The following is a 22,873-nucleotide window of genomic DNA, read 5'->3' on the forward strand; positions in this document are numbered from 1 at the left end:
TTCTACCCCAGGTAAGTCAGTACAGTGGTACCTCGGGTTACATATGCTTCAGGTTACATACGCTTCAGGTTACAGACTCCGCTAACCCAGAAATAGTACCTCGGGTTAAGAACTTTGCTTCAGGATGAGAACAGAAATCGCACGGCGGTGCAGCCGCAGCTGGAGGCCCCATTAGCTAAAGTGGTGCTTCAGGTTAAGAACAGTTTTAGGTTAAGAACGGACCTCCGGAACCAATCAAGTACGTAACCAGAGGTACCACTGTATAATAAAACACACAGCAGGGTACCTTTCTGTCAGCTTCTCACATTTAGGTTTGTGCACTACTGTACCTAAACCCAAGGGACGCGGGTAGCGCTATGGGTAAAAGCCTCAGCGCCTAGGGCTTGCCGATCGAAAGGTCGGTGGTTCGAATCCCCGCGGCGGGGTGCACTCCCATTGCTCAGTCCCAGTGCCTGCCAACCTAGCAGTTTGAAAGCACCCCTGGGTGCAAGTAGATAAATAGGGACCGCTTACTGGCGGGAAGGTAAACGGCATTTCCGTGTGCTGCGCTGGCTCGCCAGGTGCAGCTTTGTCACGCTGGCCACATGACCCGGAAGTGTCTCCGGACAGCGCTGGCCCCCAGCCTCGAGTGAGATGGGCGCACAACCCTAGAGTCTGTCAAGACTGGCCCGTACGGGCAGGGTACCTTTACCTTTACTACTGTACCAACCAGGAGCACCCAATCAGATTTGCCTTTTCCAGACTGCTGAATCTTCACCATGGCAAAAGACATGGGCATTCAAGTCTTGCAACATTTCTGCACAGCCTATGCTGCAAACCTACACGCTTCCCTGTGAGTAGGTTCCATTGAACTCAATGGTATGCATGCACTTCATCGTAGGACTCAGCCTTGTGCATGAATACTAGCTGGATTGTAAAATGCATGTGCTAAAAAATGTTAAGAGTCCCCAAGATAAATATATATTTATGGTGGAAAACAATAGGGTTGGGGAAGGGCTATAGGTCAGTGCTGGATCAGATGCTTTGCATGCAGAAGGACACAGGTTGAACCCCTGTCAGGTACAGGTAAGGTTGGTAAACATCCTTCTCTGAAATCCTTAATAGTCAATGCCAGTGTACAACAGAATGCTGAGAAAGATGCAGCAAGTCAGACTTTGTATAAAGCAGTTTCCTGTGTTCCACAAATGTTACTTATGACAGTGATTTAGGAACACCTGCTGGTTAGGAGGAGACACTGCACACAACTAGAAAAAGAGCAGAAAAAAAGGCATTAAATCAGAGATAGTTGTACCTTGGTTCTCAAACGCCTTGGTACTCGAACGTTTTGGCTCCTGAACACCGCAAACCTGGAAGTGAGTGTTCCAGTTTGCGAACGTTTTTTGGAAGCCAAACACCTGACACAACTTCTGATTGAGTAGTTTTCTCAAACCGTTTCGGGAGCCATGAATGGGCTTGCTATATGTCACAGTGTGCCAGTTAGTAATCACACAGTTCACAAAGGAGTTAACTTTTTATTACCAAAACAAAACAAAACCACGATCTCCACAGACTTGGCTAAGTGTCAGCACAACAGCTCATTCCCATTGGTCTTCCTCCATGAAATCAGTTGCCGAGACTGAAAGTTCCCACCTTCCCACAGCTCTTTTAAGTCCCCTCCTCCTCTCCAGGGGTTTCCCCAAGCAATCAGAGACTGCGCCTACACGCAGCCTATCGCTGCTCAAACCATTTCAGCCCTCTCCTGGTTCTGGGAGACAGGGAGGTGGGCAGCTTGTCGCAGGAGGGGGAGATACCTGCGACTCTTCACCAGCCTGACTCATCTCTGTCTCTAGGCCTCCCTCTTCCCACTCACCTGCTTTATCTTCTGCTGATTCTTGACTTCTCTCTGCCACAGACTCCCCCAGTTCACTAAGCCCTGTTACCCCGTCATAATCTGACACTATCCTCTACAGCCAGCAAGCACAGAAAGCAAATTGGAGGTTGTGAAGCTCTCTGTTTTTCCTCCACCAGTGCGGGCCCATTAACTTACCTGAATGGAATTTTATTCATTCACCTGCATGGAATACCTGGCCACTTATAGCTACCAGGGGACATGTTAAGTACAAAGCTGATTTAAACCCATGTTACGGAAGACATAATCACCACACAGCATTTATTTATTGAATTCCTTATCCATCTCTGACAGTTGGTTTTTTTTGTCTTCTTCCTCTCTTATGCAGCAAACAGTGGTTATTCCCATCACCAGCAGATACGAACGCAAATCAAATTGGTATCGACTCACACAGCATGGTTTCTCTTTTATTTCATAGTGTCCCCTGTGACCAGCCTGACCACCCCAAACCCCACAGTCCCAAATGAACCCCCGTAGCAATTTTATTTCCCCAGTCATAGCTGCCTCCTCATATCCTCACTTATTCTCTTCTCCAAAACTGCAAGAGACAGCATGCTAAAATTAGATAGTCTGAGGCCTAAAATGCTATTTATTCTCTCTGTTGCACTCTCACAGTTTTGCCATTTCCCCAAGCATTTTTTCTGCGAGCTTTTTTCCTCTGGCCTGAAAAAAGGTTCAGCGTTCCAACTACATCCATTACGCGGCAGCTCAAAAAAGGATAATTAGCACAGCTATCAGTTGCTGTGGAAGAAAATGAAAAACAGGTTGGTGAGTTAAGTGGTGCAGGCTCTAGCGTTTGAGCAAGGCCAAGGTGATCATAGTTCAGAAACAGGTCATGTTTATTTCCAGTGTTTTTCCGGCAAATGCAAGTTCCCCTTAAATTAGCAAGCTTCATCCCTGGGCATTTTGCTCTTGCAGTCCCAGTACCAGTGATTGCTTCCCTAGCTGGTGGCAGGCAGGCACAAACAGCAGATTTATTGGCTGTGAAGGAACTAGAGGGCAAAACAGGTGTTACATCTGCCTTAAGCCCACCTATCTTCTTGCAGCTTTGTCCCAGCAAGTCTTGGCAGTAGAGATCCTTGACAAAGCAGCTGCATTGCCTGCCCTCAAAGAAGTGGGACGCCTCTCATTTTACGGATTATGTTAGCCAGTCGCTTGGCTAAGCCTCCCCTGTTAGGTTCTTCTACATGGAAGGTTCTGGTCAGCAGGTTATAGAAGGAGCCATAGCAAACAGCTACCACTGTGCAGGTCAAGCAAATGACATTATACGGCATGCTGAAATCTGGCGTCGGCAGGTTCACCAGCAGCGGTTCTGTGTAGAGGCGCACAAAGTAGCTGGAGCCGTCCAAGGAAGGAAACCTGGGGAAAAGGAAGGAGATCAGCAGAGCTCTAAGGGCTGATTCAGATAATGATGTGTTACCACCCTTGTCTCCAAGCATATCAGATCAGGAGATTAGGCAAGAGTGAAGGAGTGGCACATATTTGAGGGCAGCCTCAAATTGCAAATCACAAATGAAATATTCATGTGAAAGGTTTCGATGCGCAAGTGCTTTTCAAATAAGCAACACCCCGTAGACACTGTGCCACATGAAGAACTCAACTGGTTCTCCGTCTTCTGCAATTCCCTCTATGAAGATTCCCCTGCAAAACTACACATGCATACACACACATTTCCATACATCCCATACTTGTGGAGAGGTCAAGCCTTCATTGCAATGCAGCATGCGGAAGTCCAATATCTTGCAACTTTGGCCAATGCCTCTGTCTCATGCAACCTTACAACCTTAAACTTACCACAACCTTAACACTATTTGAATCCAAAAGTTGCTTACAAAATCAGCACAAACTGATCACTGCTATTTGGTTTTAAGTTGGAAGTATAATGACAACTCTGTTTCCAGATTTCTGACACTCTGAAACCAAGATCTACACAGCTATAAAAATGCTCTGCAAAAAACTGTTGCAAAGTTCACAATTGAAAATATAATTTGAGTTGTGATTTGAGCTCTACTGTGCCATCTGGTTTCATAATGCATTTATAATGCTATATTTTGACTAATGTAGCTGAGTCCCCAGTGGCAGTCTCCTTTTCCGCAGCAGTGAATGTCCAGGGCGGGAAGGGAGATTTTCATTGAGACCACTGTATGTTGTGAAAGGGTTAAACGCTACCTTTCCCTCCCTTTCACTGTACTTCAAATCATGATTGCCTCCCCTGCTACAGTTTAGGGGAGAAAAAGAAACAAAACACATGCTAGATTAGGAGCGTGATAACCCGTTTACACCTGGGGAAATTGCACAGCTACTTTGCTGAGTGCTTGATTTGAAGGGGGGGGGGGGAACAATACATTTTTTGAGTAGGGTTGGGAGAACAAACTGAACAAGGAAAAATGTGAAGAGGGTGTTTTGTTCATGACATCATGTGGTTGCCCTGTAAAATGCAGATCAGCAAAGCATGGCTATTTCACAGTAAATGCCAGTGTAAAGGGTAAAGGTAAAGGGGCCCCTGACCATTAGGTCCAGTCATGACCAACTCTGGGGTTGCGGCGCTCATCTCGCTTTATTGGCCGAGGGAGCCAGCGTATAGCTTCCGGGTCATGTGGCCATCATTGGCGAACCAGAGCAGTGCACGGAAACGCCGTTTACCTTCCTGCCGGAGCGGTACCTATTTATCTACTTGCACTTTGACGTGCTTTTGAACTGCTAGGTTGGCAGGAGCAGGGACCGAGCAACGGGAGCTCACCCCGTTGTGGGGATTCGAACTGCCGACCTTCTGATTGGCAAGTCCTAGGCTCTGTGGTTTAACCCACAGCGCCACCCACGTCCCTTAAATTCCAGTGTAGAAGCAGCCAAATAAATGATTTACTTCTTGAATCTGCTCAAAAATATACATTCAGTTCAGAACTAAATTTCAGATTAACCAAGGTTGTAATTTCTGAAAACAGTTCATGAAAAAGTCTTTGATATCTATGTTTGCACAGACTTCTGTCATGGTGGTCTAGCTACAGCCTTTGCTAGGTTAATCTGAAATGTCCGGTATGAAGCCGTTTCCAATAATCAACAGAAATACAATACCAATCCAACACATCTCATTCCCACCCTTCTCTGTTCTGCAGTCATCAAATGCACTCACAGTGAAGCAAAGAGTGGACTTTGATCTTCATCTTCCACTTTCATCGCAATGACACTGGGCACTAGGGCACTCAGAACAGATGGGCTACAAACCAAACAAAAAGAGATTACTTAGACCTTCGGCCCAAGGATGGAGAATCTGTGGTCCTTTAAAAGCTGCTGGGCTCCCAGTTTCCATCATCTCCATCATCTCCGTCATGCTGGTTGGGGCTGATGGGAGCTGGAGTCCAACCACATTTGGAGAGCCATATAGGTTCCCCATCCCTTCATGGGTCCCTCTTGGAGGAGAGGGGGTTTATGAACCTGGTCACAAGGGATGCAACACAGACAAACCCAGGGCCGACAAACTCTGATGGCGAGTGGCTCGAGGACAGCTGCAGCCTTACCTCACATAAAACCCGTGGTTGGGGTCAGGAGTGTATTCTGTCCACTTCAGCAAGGCTCTCTCAAACTGGATGGTGATCTTTGTGACAGAGTTTGCCGGCAGCTGAATCAGCATTTCCAAGAGATGGGGCCGCTGTCGGTCCTGAGCCGGCTGATAGTGGATGTAACCTAGCACCAAAGACATGCTATCATCGCACACCACTTGGGTCAACATGAATAAATAAAACCCTCCCTTAATGTTTACATAATGCCCTGAGGAACACTCTTAACTTAGGCCCGACTGATCTCCCCAGCAACTCTGGGGAGGAAAACAAACTCGGATCACAAAATATTTCTCCAAACGCCTCCATTTCCCTTGTTTGGAATACGAGCTCTTACGCACTGAGATCAGTCAGAATACTGTATGTTAAGACTGCAGCCCTGTATCCGAAGGGCGGGGAACCGTTTTTGGCCAAAGGCAGCATTACCAATAAAAGCCGCATTCCAGTGGTGGATGAGGCCAGATCCATCTACAATCTCTCACAAACACACAGCCATTTCCCATGGGAACAGAGACATATATAATTCATAACCACTCAAGTTTCACCTTCCATTTTCCTTCTGTTGTTGTTTTAACCAAAGTTTCTTTAAAAAGAAGCAGCAGCTCTATAGCACCCTTTATTAGTTCTGACTGTGAAAAAGGCAGGAAGAACTCAGGAATCCTAGCAGAAGAATTCAAATTACTCAATGTGCAGCTCAACTGCAAGCACAGCCTTTCAGCTATTCACAGCTTTAAGTTTTAAAATGCAATTGCATCCTCAGAATTGTAAGTGTGCAAGCTGCAAGGCCACTTTTTGCACATTTGCAAGGAACAAAGGCCTACCTTTCTGCTGAAGCATTTCCCCCTCTACTTTTTTTGCAGAGGCTTTTGCAGAGAAAGGAGCTGCAGCTGCAAACTTTGCACAGCATCAATGCCCCTTTTCTCTGTCAGAAGCTCCCTGCTTAACAGCTAATGCAGGGGCCTCAGCAGGGTTAATAGCAGGGAACCCTTGTCCTATAACCACTTACGTGGGAGAAAGCCCCATTGAATTCTATGGAACTTACTTTGGAATAGATATGCACAAGATTGCACTACAGAGCTGCAATCCCATGCACACCCACTGTACAAAATGGGCCCTTCTTTTGAATAAATATACATAGTGTGGGGCTCTCAGAACCTCGGGACAGCACACTGAAGTAAACAAATAACATAAGAAACCATCAACAGGGTAACATGCTTCACTTCTTGAGAAGTGACTGCAAATGCCACCAGTAAAACTCATTTCCTTTTAAGGAAGTCAAACATTTATGGCTTACACAAAGCCTTCCAAATACACATTTCTGCTACTACATCCCTACCATGGTATATTATCATGCTCCTTACCTCTCTCACCCTGACCTAGCCACTGTGATCCACGCGACGGTCACCTCCAGACTTGATTATTATAACTCACTCTACATGGGGCTGTCCTTGAGACTGACCCAGAAACTCCAGCGGGTGCAGAATGCTGCGGCGAGACTCTTTACGGGGTCCTCGCTGCGAGATCACATTCACCCGGTGCTATACCAGCTGCACTGGCTCCCGGTGGAGTACAGGATCAGGTTTAAGGTGCTGATTTTAACCTTTAAAGCCCTATACGGCCTAGGACCGGCTTACCTACGGGACCGCCTCTCCTGGTATGTCCCACAGAGGAACTTACGGTCTTCAAACAAAAACATCTTGAAGGTCCCAGGCCACAGAGAGGTTAGGCTGGCCTCAACTAGAGCCAGGGCTTTTTTGGCTGTGGCTCCAATCTGGTGGAACGCTCTGTCACAAGAGACTAGGGCCCTGCGGGACTTGACATCTTTCCGCAGGGCCTGCAAGACAGAGCTGTTCCACCAGGCCTTTGGCCAAGGCACAGTCTGACCTCCTCCTTCTGTAATCCTCATAGTACTCTAGCCCAATGGTTGCCATTAATTTGATTTTGAATTGATTTTAGAATTAATTGATTTTAGAATGCATTTCCATTAATTGATTGTGATTTTATGTAAACTGTGTTACTTTTATTGTTGTTAGCCGCTCTGAGCCTGGCTTCGGCTGGGGAGGGCAAGATATAAATAAAATTTTATTATCATTATTACATAGGTTAATGATAAACTGCATCAAAAGGGGAGTGAGGATGGTCTCTGGAGCTCAGCAAGCCAAATCACTGAACACATAGAAAAAGCAAATTACTATGGCTAGCCTACATATCCAGTTGTTGAGAAATGCATATGTAATGCCAGATGTACTTAAGAGATGCTCCTTAAGGGGTTTAGATATGTATGCATGTCCTTAAGGGGTATAGATATGAAGGCAAAACTTTTCAACTCAGGCCTTCCTTTCTGAATCTGCTCCATTTCCTTGGCATATCAACTTAGAACATGATCGAGTACATATACTGGAACACAGAAAGCTGCCTGCACTGACACACAGAAGCTCTTCACTGCAATGTTGTCTGGGGCTGGTGGAAGTTGCCATCTCAAACATCCGGAGGGCATCAGGTTAGGAAATGAAGTATTACTAGGAGGCTCCTTCTTACTTGGTTTGTTTTCCTTGCCCTTGGTGATAATGGTCAGCGTGTGGATGTAGAGTCGCAGATACCAGGGCACAGTCTCCAGCAGAAGCACAGGGAAAGCTCGGTATGGGTGTGTGTTATAGATTAGGGTGCTGATTTCTCCTGTCTCGAGGCCATAGCCACTCACATAGCGCTGGGCATGGAGCACAGGTACTGCCAGATCCACTGCAGGAAGGAAATGAAACCAGGTTAGGAGTCAAACTACAGGAGCACCACCAAATACAAGAATATTAACCCTGGGATAATGCGAGTTCTTAACTAAGACAAGTCTGGTAGCAGTCCCAGCAGAAAAATACTATTTTTCTGCTGTGACTACCACTAGATGTGTCCCGGTTCATAAATGAACAAGCTTAAATGATGCACAGCACAAGTCTCTCGCATTCAAAGGGTGTCCATTTTCAACGCATTAGAGACAGGAAAGCCACTGATAACTCACAGCCATCCTGAGGGCGCTTCCATTTTAGTTGCACATTGAGGCTGCGAGAGCCATTAAAAAGTCCTGGGTTCAGGAGATCATAGACTGCGTATGTTCTCCTGTCTCCTTGGACGGATGCTTCATGTACAGACAAGGGAGCTGGGGAAACTTCAAGTAACTCTTTCTCCTGGAAACATAAACAAAATAAAGTAAAATCATTATTAGCCATCAAAAAGATAACCAGCCCATCTATATTATATTTTTGTATATATTCAGCACGTGGGCAGGGTACGTGGGGGAGACTACCTTCAATTGGCCCCAATTCTCATATTTATTTAAAAGCTTTCTGGCCTGTTTTACAGGATAAAAACATCTCTGCAGAGCGCATTATAACATACTTTGAAATGCAGAGGGTGATATCCCACCCCTCCCTGCAAAAGGAGCCCAGGTTGGCGAAGGGCTTAGGTTCATTTATTTCAATGGCTCTACTCTTGAGTATAACTAACACTGGATATCACCCAGAAAGAAGCAATCTGTGTACCCAGCACAACAACTGAAAAGAAAGCCTATATAAAGCTGTATTCACAATTGCAGAGGGTTCCTAATTAGGTGAATAACCTACATGCTTACGGATGCAGGCATGTAGTTTCTCCTCCCAATCACTGCTAAACACTGGTGTTTGAGGGTATAGCCAGTGGGGTGGGGGTCCCATTCCATTATCCATGCATTGGATATACACATGGAGATTATTTGAGTAGCCCTCTACTCTCAAGACTCTGTAATATTACTGGAGACACAAAGCACCTAAAGAACTGTAAGCATCTGGTTAAATCCTCTCTCGATTATATATACAGTGGATGCTCGGGTTGCGAAAGTGATCCCTGTGGGATGCACGTCTGCAACCTGCAGCAACGCGCCTGCGCATGCATGGGTTGAAATTTGGTGCTTCTGCGCATGCTCAAAGCGTGATTTAGCACTTCTGAGCATGCATGACTGCCGAAACCCAGAAGTAACCCATTCCGGTACTTCTGGGTTTCGGCGGTCCGCAACCCGAAAAAAACGCAACCTGAAGCAGCTGTAACCCGAGGTATGACTGTATTCCGCTCAGTTACATCTGGGGTTTCCGTCAAGCTTCATTCACCCACAGAGCTCTGAGTAAGGTGGGCATCTCCTAAAGGTCCTGATGTCCTAGTCCCTATGGCAAGGTTACTGGGGAAAGGATAGGTTACCTGGCCTTTACTGGAAATGTCAACGTAGACTTTGCTTTGAGACGCCAGTGGGCACGCTTCAGTAAGAGTGCGGGAGAAGATCTTGAAGAGGGACCAATCTGGTGGGAGAATGGCACAAAGGTCATTATTAAGAAGTGAGTAAACCGCTGTAACCATAGCAGAGTGGTGATGGGCTGCAGTTACCTTTCTTTCCATGGCCGCTGGCAAAGGAATCAAAGACAACCGTGAGGGTCTGTCTGAGCTCCCAGGACATGCTCAAGCACGAGGCATCCTGAGAGAGAAGGACAAAGCATCAGAAATGGCAGGAGCAAGGGCAGCTCTAAGGCAGGCATCCCCAAACTCGGCCCTCCAGATGTTTTGGGACTACAATTCCCATCAACCCTGACCACTGGGCCTGTTAGCTAGGGAAGATGGGAGTAAGATGGTAAGGCTTGTGAAATGTGATCATAGGTTTGGGCAGATCATAGGGGGGTGGGGATCCTGTCTCCAACTCTTTCAAACAATTTAAGACACAGCACCAAATCCTTCAAGGACTCACCCTGCAAATGGGGCGGATGTGCACAGCTTGGGAGTGGTAACTGCTGTGGAACAAGCGCTCAGCCTTCAGCAGAACAGCCAGGCCAGCCTAGGAAGAAAAAAAGAAAACAGGCTTAACTTTTGCTCTGTAGTATAGCTAGAAACAAGCCCAAGCACCATGCAACAGTGCGCACGTAGCTCGCTCTCCTCCAAAGTACTTGCTCCAATTGAGAACAAGGCCCCAAAGCTTCAGATGTGAAAGCTTGCGGGGGGGGGGGGGCTAGGATGAGTGAATCCAGAGCAATGACATGTGTTGGTTCAAGGCTCCACCTGCATGATCACAGGAATGTGCCTCACCTTTGAGCTGCACGGCAGCAGCTTCTTCCAGGGTGTGAGGTTCTCAGTGCAGACAACTTCACGGGGAAGGACGGCATATCGTAGGAAATGGTGGTCTGTAACTGAAGGAGGGAGAGGAAGGGTTAGAACATGTGGCCCTCCCCCTCTTGATGTTGGTGAAATTTCCATCAGCCCCAGCCAGCATGGTGAATTCCAGGAAATGATTGGGTGCCCATTGGTGGTATATAAAATTTAAAATAAAATAAAATGCTCTCAATATGATGATGGAAGTCAGCTTCTAGAAATCACCCGCCTTCAGATCTTGCCTGCGCCATGAATTCACTAGCTAGCCTTAAGAAAAGCAGGCATCTGACATAAAGGGTACTACTAGATCGAATTCCTTTAAGGATTACTGAGGTCACATGCATGGAATACTTGGAACTACTGTAGAGTGTAAGACTCTTAATCTCAGGGTTGTGAGTTTGAGCCACACATCAGGCAAGAGATTCCCGCTTTGCAAGGGGTTGGACTAGATGACCCTCATGGTCCCTTCCAACTCTACAGTTCTTTGTAATACCTATCTTTTAATAGTAGAATCAATCACACAAAGCACTTATTTAATGAATTATTGTCTGCACTATCCTAATGGTTCAAAGTAACATAAACAAAACAGTCAAAGTGAATCAATAAACACATTTAAAAACTAAGTCAAAACCTATGGCATTAGCCTAATTCCAATGCCAATTAATTCTTATTACCCAGTCAGCTCAAACAATCCTTACAATGCTCTCAAGAAACACAGATTAATTACAAAACCAGCAACCCTAATCAGGATAACGAACAAGGAGATGGGCAGATGTTCCAAAAATGTAAAGCCTTTCAGCACCCCCAAAACTTTCTGAAAATCTTATGCCAGAATACATTTGTTAATTTTTAAGCTGCCACAAGATACTTGGGTGTTTCTAAGAAGTTCCGGTCTCCCTTTAATTCCACCAACTAATACATACCAACAACACAAGGATTCCCACTTGTACAATGTGACTTTTCTCTCTCCTTCCCCTGCATGCACCCTGCACTCACCAAATCTGTGCCAGAGGGTTTGGGAACCCAGAGAAAATATTTAGGGGGGTGCACAGGGGGTAGAGGGAGGGAAATAGCATTGCACCGATGGGACAACTTAAGTGCTACACTGGACACAAATCTTTGTCATTTAAGTATTTAGAACAAGCTGCAATTCAGTGGTGCCCCTTCTTGCAAAACAAGCCCTTCCAGGCCAGAATAGCCCAATCTCTTACCATTTGCCAATCCCAGAGGTTTGAAGGATGCTGTTGGAACGACAGTGTTGGTGGAATCAATGAAGTTCAAAGAGGCACAGAATATTCCTGAGAGGATGTTGCTGAGATCTTTCCAAGCTTTGTCAACGCTGAAGATGAAAAATAAACATATTTAACAAACATTTACTGTGAATGATTTGCCTGAAACTTGCAAGATGCCATTTGGAAAACAAATGCGTTTTCAAGTCACAGACTGTGTTTGCAGTTGTACATCACTTCAGGTGCCATTCTAGTGGCAGGAGATGCTTCATATAAAATTCAAAAATAAAATAATGAAAAGCTTGGGCTTTGCTTCAGTACTGCATTAACGCGGCAGCACTAGTATATGGAAATGAGCCATGTTCACAGCCCACAGGTACAAGCACTATCTAGCACCTGATGGCCTATTCCAAGAATGAGAACCTTTTCCAGGACAAGAACTGCATTCCCTTCTGGGGGCCACACACTTGTGGGCGGGGCCAGAGGCAAAAGTGGACAGAGAAACGAACACACATTTTACCTTTGCATTGTGGGAAACTTTCTACACACACCACTGTTTCCTTCATCCAAGCAAGCAAGAGGTATTATCAGACTCTAAGAGCACATTCTAGTCTGGCAAAAAGCACTCAAAGAGGCTGTGAAGCAGGGACTGTGAGGGGTACGGCCTGAAAATTGGCTGTTTGGCACCGAGAGTCCTGAGAGACAGACAGAGAAGCTTAGAGGGCTACAACTGGCACCCCAGGGTCCAGGGACCACCACCCAATGCCTATTATGAAGGGAGAAGAACTATGGCCCTTCTAGAGGCTACCACTGATTTAGGTGTTGGGATGTCCCAGTGCGCCTTGGCAGTCTTTGACAAAATTGTTCAATGCAAAGGAAAGACCCAAGAGACATCAGAATTTGAAGGTGAAGGGACAATGTCTGCTCGTTTAAACCATATGATTGCCTTCATGGAATGGACCTTTGAAATTTATCTTGTTTATGCACTTATGCCATAAGGAAGCGGGCAGGCAAGAAAAGCAGAGTGCAACAGCCTTCTTATGATTTACAGGAGAGCCCTTCAACCAAGTAAAATCAGCTCAGGCTTACTTACTCAGAGACAGACTCCTGAAACCAAACCCAGAGCTCAGCCCCAGCCGGAGCTTGCAAGTAAGGCTGTCCCCAGCTCCGTGTCCGCCAGAAGCCCTGAGTGAGGGAGAGATGCAATTCGCGCACCGAGTACTTGGAGATGAGCTGGCCAAGGGCTTTGGGGAATAGCCGGTAATGAGAGACTGTAGGGAGCAGGGGGGGGGGGGGGAAATAGGAGCATTACAACAGCATATCTTCACATCAACCTCTCCACCTGCCCCACTCCCCAATTCACTTTCCCTTCTCCTGCTCCATTGAAGAGGAATGCCGCTGCAAGTTCTGCTGGCACCCATGCAAGTCACCCAGTAAGTAGCCTATCCCTCAGTCTATTATTGACCAGGGTTCCTTGACCCTTTGCTGCACTCATTTTTCCATTTGCTACCTCAGGCCTTTTGTGCTTTCCCAGTGAGACTGGCTTGTACCCCCGGCAGCTCAGAGTCCCCACTGCTCCCCAATGGCTACTAGACATGATCCTCTCTACCCCCGCAGTCGGTGGCAGCAGTGCTTCCAGATACCAGTTGCTGGAAAACATAGGAGGGGAGAGTGCTCTTGCATTCATGTGCTAGAATCCCAGAATGGTAGAGTTAGAAAGGAACCCAAGAGTCCAGCCCCCCTGCAATGAAAGAACCTCGACTATAAAGCACCCAGAACAGAATGCATGCATGCATGCATTTATCTATCTATCTATTCTATCTATCTATCTATCTAACCCCCAAAGGGAAAAGGCATCAGGTGTGTGAGGGAGGAACCTTTGGCTCTCCAGCTGTTGTGGAACTACAACTCCCATTACCTCTTGCCACTAGCCACGCTTGCTGGGGCTGATGGGAATTGTAGTCCACCCACCCACACAACTGGCGCAGGAGAAGCCCTGTCTCCGGGGTTCACAGGGACCCCCTTTCCAGATAATGCTTCTCCCCCCCAAAAAAACCCCCCTCTGTCGCGACAGGCCCCGCCCCTTACCGCCCTCCCGCTGCAAGTCGGAATCCCAGCGCGTCCGGAACTGGAAGGTGGCGGCCACGTCCCCCGATGGGAGCGGGCTGAGCAGCAGCTCTTCCCGCAGGGAGTCCCGCGGCTGTTTCGCCCCGCTCGTCGCCAAGAAGAGAAGCAGCAGCAGCAGCGGCCCGAGCGGCTCCATTCTTCCGCTGCGCTCGCGGCAAAACGGAGCAGCTCCGCCCACTGCCCCGGGCGCGTGTTAGCCAATGGGGAGCGGAGAAAAGAGGTACCATGGAACCCCGCCTCCATTCACCCTGTGAGCCAATGGAGGCTTTTCAGGAAGGGACAGAGACGAGGCTAGAGCGGCACTGCCCGTGGCCTTGTTGTTGTTCGGGAATGTGCTTCCGGGTCGGAGGCAAGGGATGCCGGAAGGAACCTGCAGGGTCAGGTTTACTGCTGTGGCTGCGATTGGGCGCCCCACGTGCCCAGACAGAGGCAGGAGGTAATAGAGGCAGCAGCAGGAGGAGGGGGAGCTGACATGCTCTTTGTAGGTTGATCCTCGTTTCGTTTAATATCCTTTTACATGCCTAATATAATATAATATATTATGCTTTGTAACATATAACATCATTTCTTTAAAAAAATAACACACAGAGAGTTGCGTTATCTTGAGCCAGACTTTTGATTTTTCTCTACCTGAATATTGGCACTCTAAGGTTTGTTCCTAGCTCATACCTGGAAATGCTAGGAATTGCAGCTGGGACCTTTTGCATGGAAAGCATCGTCTTCTGCCTCTGAGCTAGAGCCCCTCCCTCAAACACTGGCCCCAGTTCTCCTGGTCTGGGAATTTGAACCCAGGACCGCTTGGAGCCAAGGTAAGAATAATACACCAAGACTAACGGTGGCTAAGCTGTAGCATTCCAGAGGTTGTCGGACTACAACTCTCACCAGCCCCAGCCAGCCTGACCAGTAGTCGTGACAAATGGGAGTTATAGTCAGTAACACAGGGGATCACAGGTTAGCCACCCCTTTACTTTAGTTTACAGGCATGTGTTGGGGATGACAGAGGTATAGGATGTTGTTTCTCGGGACAAGGGAATAGGCCAGAAGAACTATTTCCTTTGTGCATGCAAGCTTGAAGTGCTTATTTATTAGCCCTTCTTTCTTTATTTTTTCTGCAACTTCCATCAGCACCAGCCTGTATGGCCAGTAGTAAGGGATAACTGGAATTGTAGTCCAAAAAACATCTGGAGGGCCATAGGTTCCCCATCACTGTTCCGGAGCAAGCAAATTTGTTCCATTGTCTCTCTGGCAAAACTATTGAGAACTGCAGCCTTAATTATGTCAAAGCTAGGCCATGGCTTAAGTAGTTTTCTGGCAGGGTTCCCTGCAACCATTTCTTTCTGAAAGATGCCATTACTGTAACCTCCCTGCACCCAGTGCTTTTTATTACTAAGCTGTGATGGCTAAATGGAGCCTCTTCGTTTGGAATTGGTGTCAGTTTCTTGGGAGGGCTCTTTCCATAGACATCGGATTGGCCACTGGTGGATGCTGAACGAGATAAATGGTTGATGTGATTCCTCAGGGCTCTTCTTATGTCCTTCTCATTAAACACGTTGCATTTTTGAAGAAGTGTAAACACTTCCTAATATTAAGTAGAGTTTATGTAGTCTTGTTACTCACGTGTGACAATAAGCCAAATAAGCTAGCAATCCTGGCTTCTCAGAAGGAAAAAATCCATGTTCCCCTTTGTAGTGCATTTACTTGTTCATGCAAAGGTAGAAGCAAAGTGACAGCAATCAGTGTGCTCTAGTATGTAGTTTGTGCACAATATGGTTGGTTGGCTTCTCATTTTCAGCAAATGTGCCCTCTATGTGAGTGGTTCTGACAACCTTTAGTATAGCAGCTCATGAGCGAACAGAGATTTGAACTAGGGACCCAATGACCCCTAATTCATTGCTTTAACATCCTAAACCATACCAGCTTCCTATGCAATATTTTATCTTGCCAATCCTTGTGCCATTGTTATTTTCAGTAGATAAGTGAGTCCAAGTCTGAAATGGGATTTAAACCACCATGTTCATCTCCAGCTGTCTCTGGGGCTGCTGAAATGGGCATTCGGGGTCATAAGACCCCAACTTCTGTGGGTCAGGCATCTGACACGACTTGGGAGTGGGCACAGAAGAGAAGCCAACACAGTGCAACGAAACATATACCTAGTTAGAAGTGACTTCCCAAACTAATTATTCCAGCCTCCTGCTTAGGCAGGAAATCTGCTATTGCATCCCTGATAGTGGGGCTGGCCCTACCATTAGGGGGAAATGAGGTGGCTCTCAAGTGGCAGATTTGGGGGTGTGAGAGGAGTGCTGAGGTTTTAGAAAACAGAAGAGTCTTTGCCACATGACCTGCCCTATACCTTCTAAGCCAGGCATGTCCAACTCTCTGGAGACTGCGGTCTACTCCCAGTATAATAAAACTGGCAGTGATCTACTCATTGTTATTGCCCAGAGTTGTTGATCTTTTGGGGGAGGAGGACAGAGGGTTTTTTTGGGGGGGGGCTGGTGGTCGGGATCAACCAACAACACCTTGTGATTGAAGCAGTAGATCACGATCGACCGGCTGGACATGCCTGTTCTAAGCTATCCCACAGCCCCTAGATACAGTGCAGACGTCCAGTCACCAGCATTGAAGTAAGATTTGACTGTCAATCTTGTCAGCTTCTTCACATGGGATGGTGGGGGTACCATCTTGTTGGTTGCCTCAGGCAGTCAACTGTTTTGAGCCAGTCTTGTAAGGCTGGGTAAGGCCTCTTGCCTTAACCAAGTTGCTTAATTTCCCGCAACTTGATAGGAAAATTTCCCCACTAGAGGGCAGGCACAGCCTTTTTCAAATTCCTGCCATTTTCTTCTAGAGCCCAGGAATGCAGGGTTGAATTTCCTTCCTTTTATCTAACTCCTAATCACATACTTAAGTGCAAGCTTCACTTGAAATAGCCAGAGAAGTCCCACTGGTTTTAAATTTCAGAATTGTGCCCCTCCAATTCCTGATAGATTATAGCTCCTAGTCAGCCCAGCCAGTAGTCAGGGGATGATGGGATTGGTAGTTGGAACAACTTCTGGAAGGCCACAGATTCCCAATCCCTGGAATGTTCTGTTGTCACTTCTTGTTAAAGGCACAGGAGCATGTCCAGAAAAGGGGATGATAACCCTAGTTGGATCAACAGCAATGAAAATTCCCGTCCAGTTGAAAATTTCCACTCCGAGTTGGGGGGGGGGGGAATGCATATTTCTGTTTGTGTTCAGAGGAGAGAGCGCTTCTCTGCTACCCAGTCATTAAACATTTTCTGGTTCACCTGAGGCAGCAAAAGGCATTGGGCCAAACCTGACTGAGGATAACACTTTATGCATCTGATGACATGGACAGACATGAACTCACAGAAGCTTGTGCCACAATAATAAATAAATAAATAAATTTGTTATTCTTTAAGTTGCTATAAGACTTTGTTTTTCTGTGAAAAGCAGTGCACTTGGTGCTCAAACATGTTCCTGTCAGGAGTTCTCCTCTCCCCCCCCCCCCCCCCCGCACAGTTGCTAAGAGTTGTTTTCTGTGTTCGCAGTTCACCCTCTTTCCAGTTGTATTTTTCCACTGGTTTCTTTTATTGCTTAGGGTGGGTTGTCCTTGTGGCTGCTAGATCTCTATCACTGGTCTCTCTCCCCACCCACCTGTGCTGTTAGTTCCCTGAGTCACTTCCTCTTCTCAGTCCTTCGCCTTCTATTCAATCCTCTCGCTGGAAAGCAGTTGCTGGAGTTGTTTGCAACTATGACTCACTTGCACCTGGATGGAAGCTGAAATGCTAGATGTTATTGCCAGGACCCAAGAGGGCTGGCTGATGTGTTGAGTCAGTGCCGATGCCAGGCAGCTAAAGGGAGCTCCCCAGGAACTGGGTCGGTCCAAGGTTATTTATACACCAGGCTCCTTTTATTTCTTCTTGGGATTCTTCCAGTTTCACAATCAGAGTGGTTTTCTTGTTCAGTTTACAACAGGGCCAGCACCTGTCTGGTTTAAAGCAGACTGAAGACTTGAGTGCTGCTCCCAACATTAATTTGACATGCTAATTTACAGTGTAGGGGAAGGCATGAAAATTGCATTGCTTTCAGGTGTGGACCATTGCATACACGTGTATTTCCGCTGAGGCTGGAAAGTTGCAATTAGCTTCCCACTGTATAGCAACCCAACAAAATCTGTTTGTGATCATGATACAAGCTATGCATGGGGAATGTGGTGGGGGATGGATGTCCAACAACATTTGGATGGCCATATATTTATATGGTTTGTTTTCTGTATACCCAATCAAGTTGGCCAGAGTAGTAAGACAATTTTAGACTTGTATACAGTTTAGCTGCACTATACGGAAATTGAATACAAGAATTCAATTCAATTCGCCGAAGAATTGATGCTTTTGAATTATGGTGCTGGAGAAGACTCTTGAGAGTCCCATGGACTGCAAGAAGATCAAACGCATCCATTCTTAAGGAAATCAGCCCTGAGTGCTCACTGGAAGGACAGATCGTGAAGCTGAGGCTCCAGTACTTTGGCCACCTCATGAGAAGAGAAGACTCCCTGGAGAAGACACTGATGCTGGGAAAGATGGAGGGCACAAGGAGAAGGGGGTGACAGAGGACGAGATGGTTGGATAGTGTTTTCGAGGTTACCAGCATGAGTTTGACCAAACTGCGGGAGGTAGTGGAGGACAGAGGTGCCTGGCGTGCTCTGGTCCATGGGGTCACGAAGAGTCGGACAGGACTAAACGACTAAACAACAACAACAACAATACGGAAAACAGTACTAGGCTTGAGCTTGGAACCTCAGCTGAGAACAGGTGGCTTTTAAAATGTCACTGCCTCTCAGCCTCAATTACCCACCTGTAAACTGACATTATAATTACTTGTCCTCAAAACTGACTTGAGGATGAGCCACATGGATGGTTATTCTTGGATTGGCCATGTGGTTTTCCTGTGCTCCCCCCCCCCCCATTCTGTCAGTTGGGTCCAACCTCTCAGCTTATTGCACACTTTATTGCTCACTTTTTTGCAGCTCTTACTGCATATACCAAGGGGATGCTAGAAGTTGGGTCGTGCAACTATTTGTGTCTTGCACATACAACCGATAGCTTGTGATCAAGTAGTGTTGCCAGCCTGCAACCCAGATGCCATTCATCTACTTTCAAACCACCCGATGCAGTGAAGATTTAATTGGGAGCACCTTTCTTTTTTAGTCAATCATGATGTTTAATCAGTTAATCTAACCAATTCATTGATAATATGTAGTGCTCCATCTGTGATAGTAGCAATTTTACACAGTGAGGTTATCAACAGATAAAATACATTAGGCAAGTAATCTAAAGCTTGGGTGGGGAATGTGTGGTCCTCCAGATGTTTTTGGGATACAACTCCCATCATCCCTGACCACAGGACTTGGGAGTCCCAACAACATCTGGAAGTGGTTGCACAGGTTCCCCATCCCTGACCTAAAATGTCATGGATATTCAGAGCTCCACTATTTATTCTGCACCATGAGATATTTCTTTTGATTCATCATCCCATCTCCTATGCATGTTTACATCCTGGTTCATTTTGGCTTCTGTTTTACAATCAGACTGCTCACTGTTAATGTTAGAAGGGGGTAAGAAAGAGATCTAGTTATGAGTAAGTGTGACTTAAGCGGTGTCTAACGATGGCACCATGAACCCCAAATTGGTGGGGGACAAACACACCTGAACATGCAGTCTGCTTTGAGTGGCAGTTGCATGGGAAAGCCATAGGCAGAAATCTTCCCCTGTTCTGCTAGCCGAGATCAATTTTAACTGGAAAAGGACTTCCTGCATACAATGCCTATACTCTACTGAAAAGCTGTAGCTCCTCCCTAAACCACGATTTTGCTATCAGTTCGTTTTCAGGTGTGCCTCTTGAACATTCCCCATGAATTAGTGTTGAGCCTGACAGTTGAGAAACATGATGACTAATAAGAATACAGTACTTAGCATTTAGTGTTCAAAGCTCTTAATGTACATTGTTTCAGAAACTTTCAATGTTCCCTTAAGGTGGGTCATTGCTGCTATTCCCCCTATTGAAGAAGAAGGACAGGGCCACTGTGCAAGTTCATGTGCAAGTTCATGTCAGAGGAAAGATTTGAACCAAGGACTCTGAGACTAATCTCATGCATCCTGTAGCTACTGCACCAAGTGAATTCTATTGCGTCATTGAAAAACTAGCCACATAGCAGCAGCCCAAGGCAACTTTTCTACCTAGGGAAGGTCTACACAACTTTATCACCCATCAAGCTGAATGCCACGACCAACCACCAATTACAGCATACCAGAAGCGTGATAACCTGTTTTGTAATCACTTGGAAACATCAGAAGGGGGGGGGGCAGACACGGCTGGGGTAGATTGCATTCTGCTCTGTGTGTCAGAAGTTATGTGGGCCCACACTAAATAGATGTTATTACTGCTGCACCCCTTTTTTGAAGCCCATTTTTCTTTTCATTAGTCATTCCTCTGCTTCTTACCTTCCCAATATACACTGCATATTTGCAGTGTAAGAATGCAAAATTATATTTGTAGGGGAGGAAGAATAAACAACCATGCTCCACTGCTTATCAGTGCCTCCCCCAGGAATCTAATCCTGTTCAGGCATCTCTTCTTGAACCACAGTGCCTTACTGGCCCTTTCCCCCCAATAATGCACATCCTCCCAGTTGTAGACTCATAGAATTGCAGAGTTAGAAGGGACCTCCAGAGTCAACGAGCCCAACCCCTGCAATGTAGGGGTTTCAACTAGAACATACATGACCATCTGCTTGCTTGAAAGGAATACAATTTTATGTTACAACTAAGACATTTGTTGTGTGTATGTGGTGTGCTGGAATTGGAGAGACTCTAAGCCTGCACAAATGCCTTGCCTGAAATAATTGCAGCCGAGGTCATGGCTAACTTGCGTAGTCGGGATGAGTGAACCAAGAGCGTTAGCTGTAAAAGGCTGGAGAGTTAGTTGAAAAGAACAAAAAACGACAGTCCCTTTTCCTCACCCCTTTCTCCCTATGCTCTTTACCTTTTCAATGCATTGACCATCTTGCAGGGAGAAGGCTTATTTCTAATTCTCCCCAAGTACAAGAAATGAGATAGGGAACCGCTGTGAGGTTTAGTCACTGAGCCAGACAGCCACATTCCTCCTTCATCATGTCAGCTGGCAGAGTCAATGTGGTGGATTGGCAACATACACACAAACGCACGCACACACACCGCTAGCTGCTGCTCTCCTGCTCCTCGGGGCCATCTTGCTGCAGCTCTTCTTCATCTGACTGCACCACGGGGGTCTCGGCCCCTTCCTCACTGGTGTCTAGGCTGTTCAGGTCTGTAGAGGCAGAGGATGTGGACGAGATCCGGGATTTGATCTCGGTCGAGTTGGGCACTTGCAGGGAAATTTCCTCCTCGTAACGGTTGGAATCTGGCCAAGGAGGAAGACAAAAAGAGAACAAGCGCTTGGTGAGGCTGGCCAACATTTTGCTGCCCTCTGTACCGATGTGAAGCTGTTCCTGTAACATTTCTGGCCTCTTAAGCTATGCTGGCTCTCCCTATAGTAGAGCAGAAGAAAACCTAAGCTTTGCTGCTGTTTCCCACCGATGGTTATTGCAACTAGTTAGCAGATACATGCATGCCACATTATAGTAGAAAATGCAAGTGTTTCAAGTTTTTTATAATGTCTGCAGCACCAAGGGCAGTATGATGCCACATGTCTATCCCCCCTGCTCCATTCCTAAATTTACTGCATGCAAGTTGCTGCAAGGGTATTGTCAGGCCCAGACAGAGGAGGGCCTCTGATTCCAAGGGGGCCTCGGTCAGCATATTCACAATCGCAGGGGATGCACTGGGGCAAACACAGAGGCGCAAAGGCGGCGGTGGTGGTGGGCGGATTCCCTGGGGCCATGGCTGGCAGCGTGAGAGTAAAGCTTCCCTGGCGTCCAGGGCAGGGCCTGCGATCGGCTCCGCGGAGGAGCACGGAACGGGCGCCAGGTAAAAAAGGGGGGGCACATTATCTACCTGGCCCGGGCCTCTGCCTGGCTCTGCAAGGCCCTGGGTATTGTAAACACAACATCAACATATCAACACCTACGCTGATATTCTAGGTAACCAAGGGCAGGCATAGATAGGCAAACTCGGCCCTCCAGATGCTTTGGGACTACAACTCCCACCATCCCTTGCTAACAGGACCAGTGGTCAGGGATGATGGGAGTTGTAGTCCCAAAACATCTGGAGGGCCGAGTTTGCCTATGCCTGTCCTAGGGTAATGCCTCACATGCATAAGAGCATAGGAAGAGCCTGCTGGATCAGGCAAACAGCCCATTAGCCCAGCATCCTATGCTTGCAGTGGCCAACTAGATGTTTCTGGGAAACCTGCAAGCAGGGCCTGAGCCTAAGAGCCCTTTCCCCTCCTGCAGTCTCCAGCAACTGGTATTCGGGAGCATTGCTGCCTCCAACTGTGTCATCATGGCTAGCAGACACTGAGAGCCTTATCCTCCATGAATTTGTCTAATCCTCTTTTAAAGCCATCCAATTTGTTGGCCATCACTGCTTCTTGTGGGGGCAAATTCCATAACAGCGCATTAAAATGCATCCAGTTTCATATACACACAAGACTCGCCCCTTCATCTCACAGACAGGCTAACCAAACACAAGGATCTTGAATGATTATTTCTTGCAGCCATTCTGCAAAGCCTAAAATGGGGCGGGACATGCTGGCTTCTTGCTGTCTGGATAAGCCTTTGTAGTGTCAGAGGAGTCAGACACAAGTTAAGACTCTCTGTGCATCTCACCATGCCTGACCTAATTTAAGGTATTCCAAAGATTACCATCTCTGGGCATTTTCTGGCTGTTGCACACACACAGTTTTTTTGAGACTGTAAACTGCAAAATGTAATTTGAGAAGGTG

General features: G+C 46.8%; 2 protein-coding genes across 4 annotated transcripts in view; both read right to left on the reverse strand.

The window, feature by feature from the left end:
- Nucleotides 1–1,497: 1,497 nt before the first annotated feature.
- PIGT (phosphatidylinositol glycan anchor biosynthesis class T) lies at nt 1,498–14,210 on the reverse strand. Of its 3 annotated transcripts, none has more exons than XM_077929255.1 (12): nt 13,914–14,210; nt 12,919–13,010; nt 11,808–11,935; nt 10,534–10,634; nt 10,199–10,285; nt 9,844–9,931; nt 9,661–9,758; nt 8,453–8,618; nt 7,981–8,181; nt 5,404–5,569; nt 5,019–5,102; nt 1,498–3,247 (listed from the first exon to the last, which is right to left on the reverse strand). In XM_077929255.1, exons 1-12 carry the CDS (start codon nt 14,193–14,195, stop codon nt 2,995–2,997), a joined length of 1,746 nt encoding a protein of 581 aa, XP_077785381.1. In that variant the 5' UTR covers nt 14,196–14,210; the 3' UTR covers nt 1,498–2,994. The 3 variants fall into 3 exon arrangements, with proteins under 3 accessions (XP_077785381.1, XP_028590865.2, XP_028590866.2); XM_028735032.2 differs by having other exon boundaries at nt 12,919–13,096; nt 13,914–14,139; XM_028735033.2 differs by lacking the exon at nt 12,919–13,010 and having other exon boundaries at nt 13,914–14,194.
- Nucleotides 14,211–21,066: 6,856 nt separating this feature from the next.
- DBNDD2 (dysbindin domain containing 2) overlaps nt 21,067–22,873 on the reverse strand; it is a 28,930-nt gene continuing 27,123 nt past the window's right edge. The window contains exon 4 of the mRNA XM_028735034.2: nt 21,067–21,391. Coding sequence (XP_028590867.2) covers nt 21,189–21,391 — 203 coding nt within the window. The 3' untranslated portion in view covers nt 21,067–21,188. The remainder of the gene's footprint in view (nt 21,392–22,873) is intronic.

This window comes from Podarcis muralis, chromosome 5 (genome assembly GCF_964188315.1).
Source record: "Podarcis muralis chromosome 5, rPodMur119.hap1.1, whole genome shotgun sequence".
Lineage (NCBI taxonomy): Eukaryota > Metazoa > Chordata > Lepidosauria > Squamata > Lacertidae > Podarcis > Podarcis muralis.

What these genes read in the sequence shown, in the direction of transcription:
- PIGT (XM_077929255.1), bottom strand. Translation starts at nt 14,195, where the DNA reads ATGGAGGCGGGGTTCCATGGTACCTCTTTTCTCCGCTCCCCATTGGCT. An exon ending in TTTCAGGAGTCTGTCTCTGA is followed by an intron (nt 11,936 to 12,918) that starts GTAAGTAAGCCT and finishes TTTCATCTTCAG; the next exon opens with CGTTGACAAAGCTTGGAAAG. An exon ending in GAAGCGCCCTCAGGATGGCT is followed by an intron (nt 8,182 to 8,452) that starts GTGAGTTATCAG and finishes TCCTTCCTGCAG; the next exon opens with TGGATCTGGCAGTACCTGTG.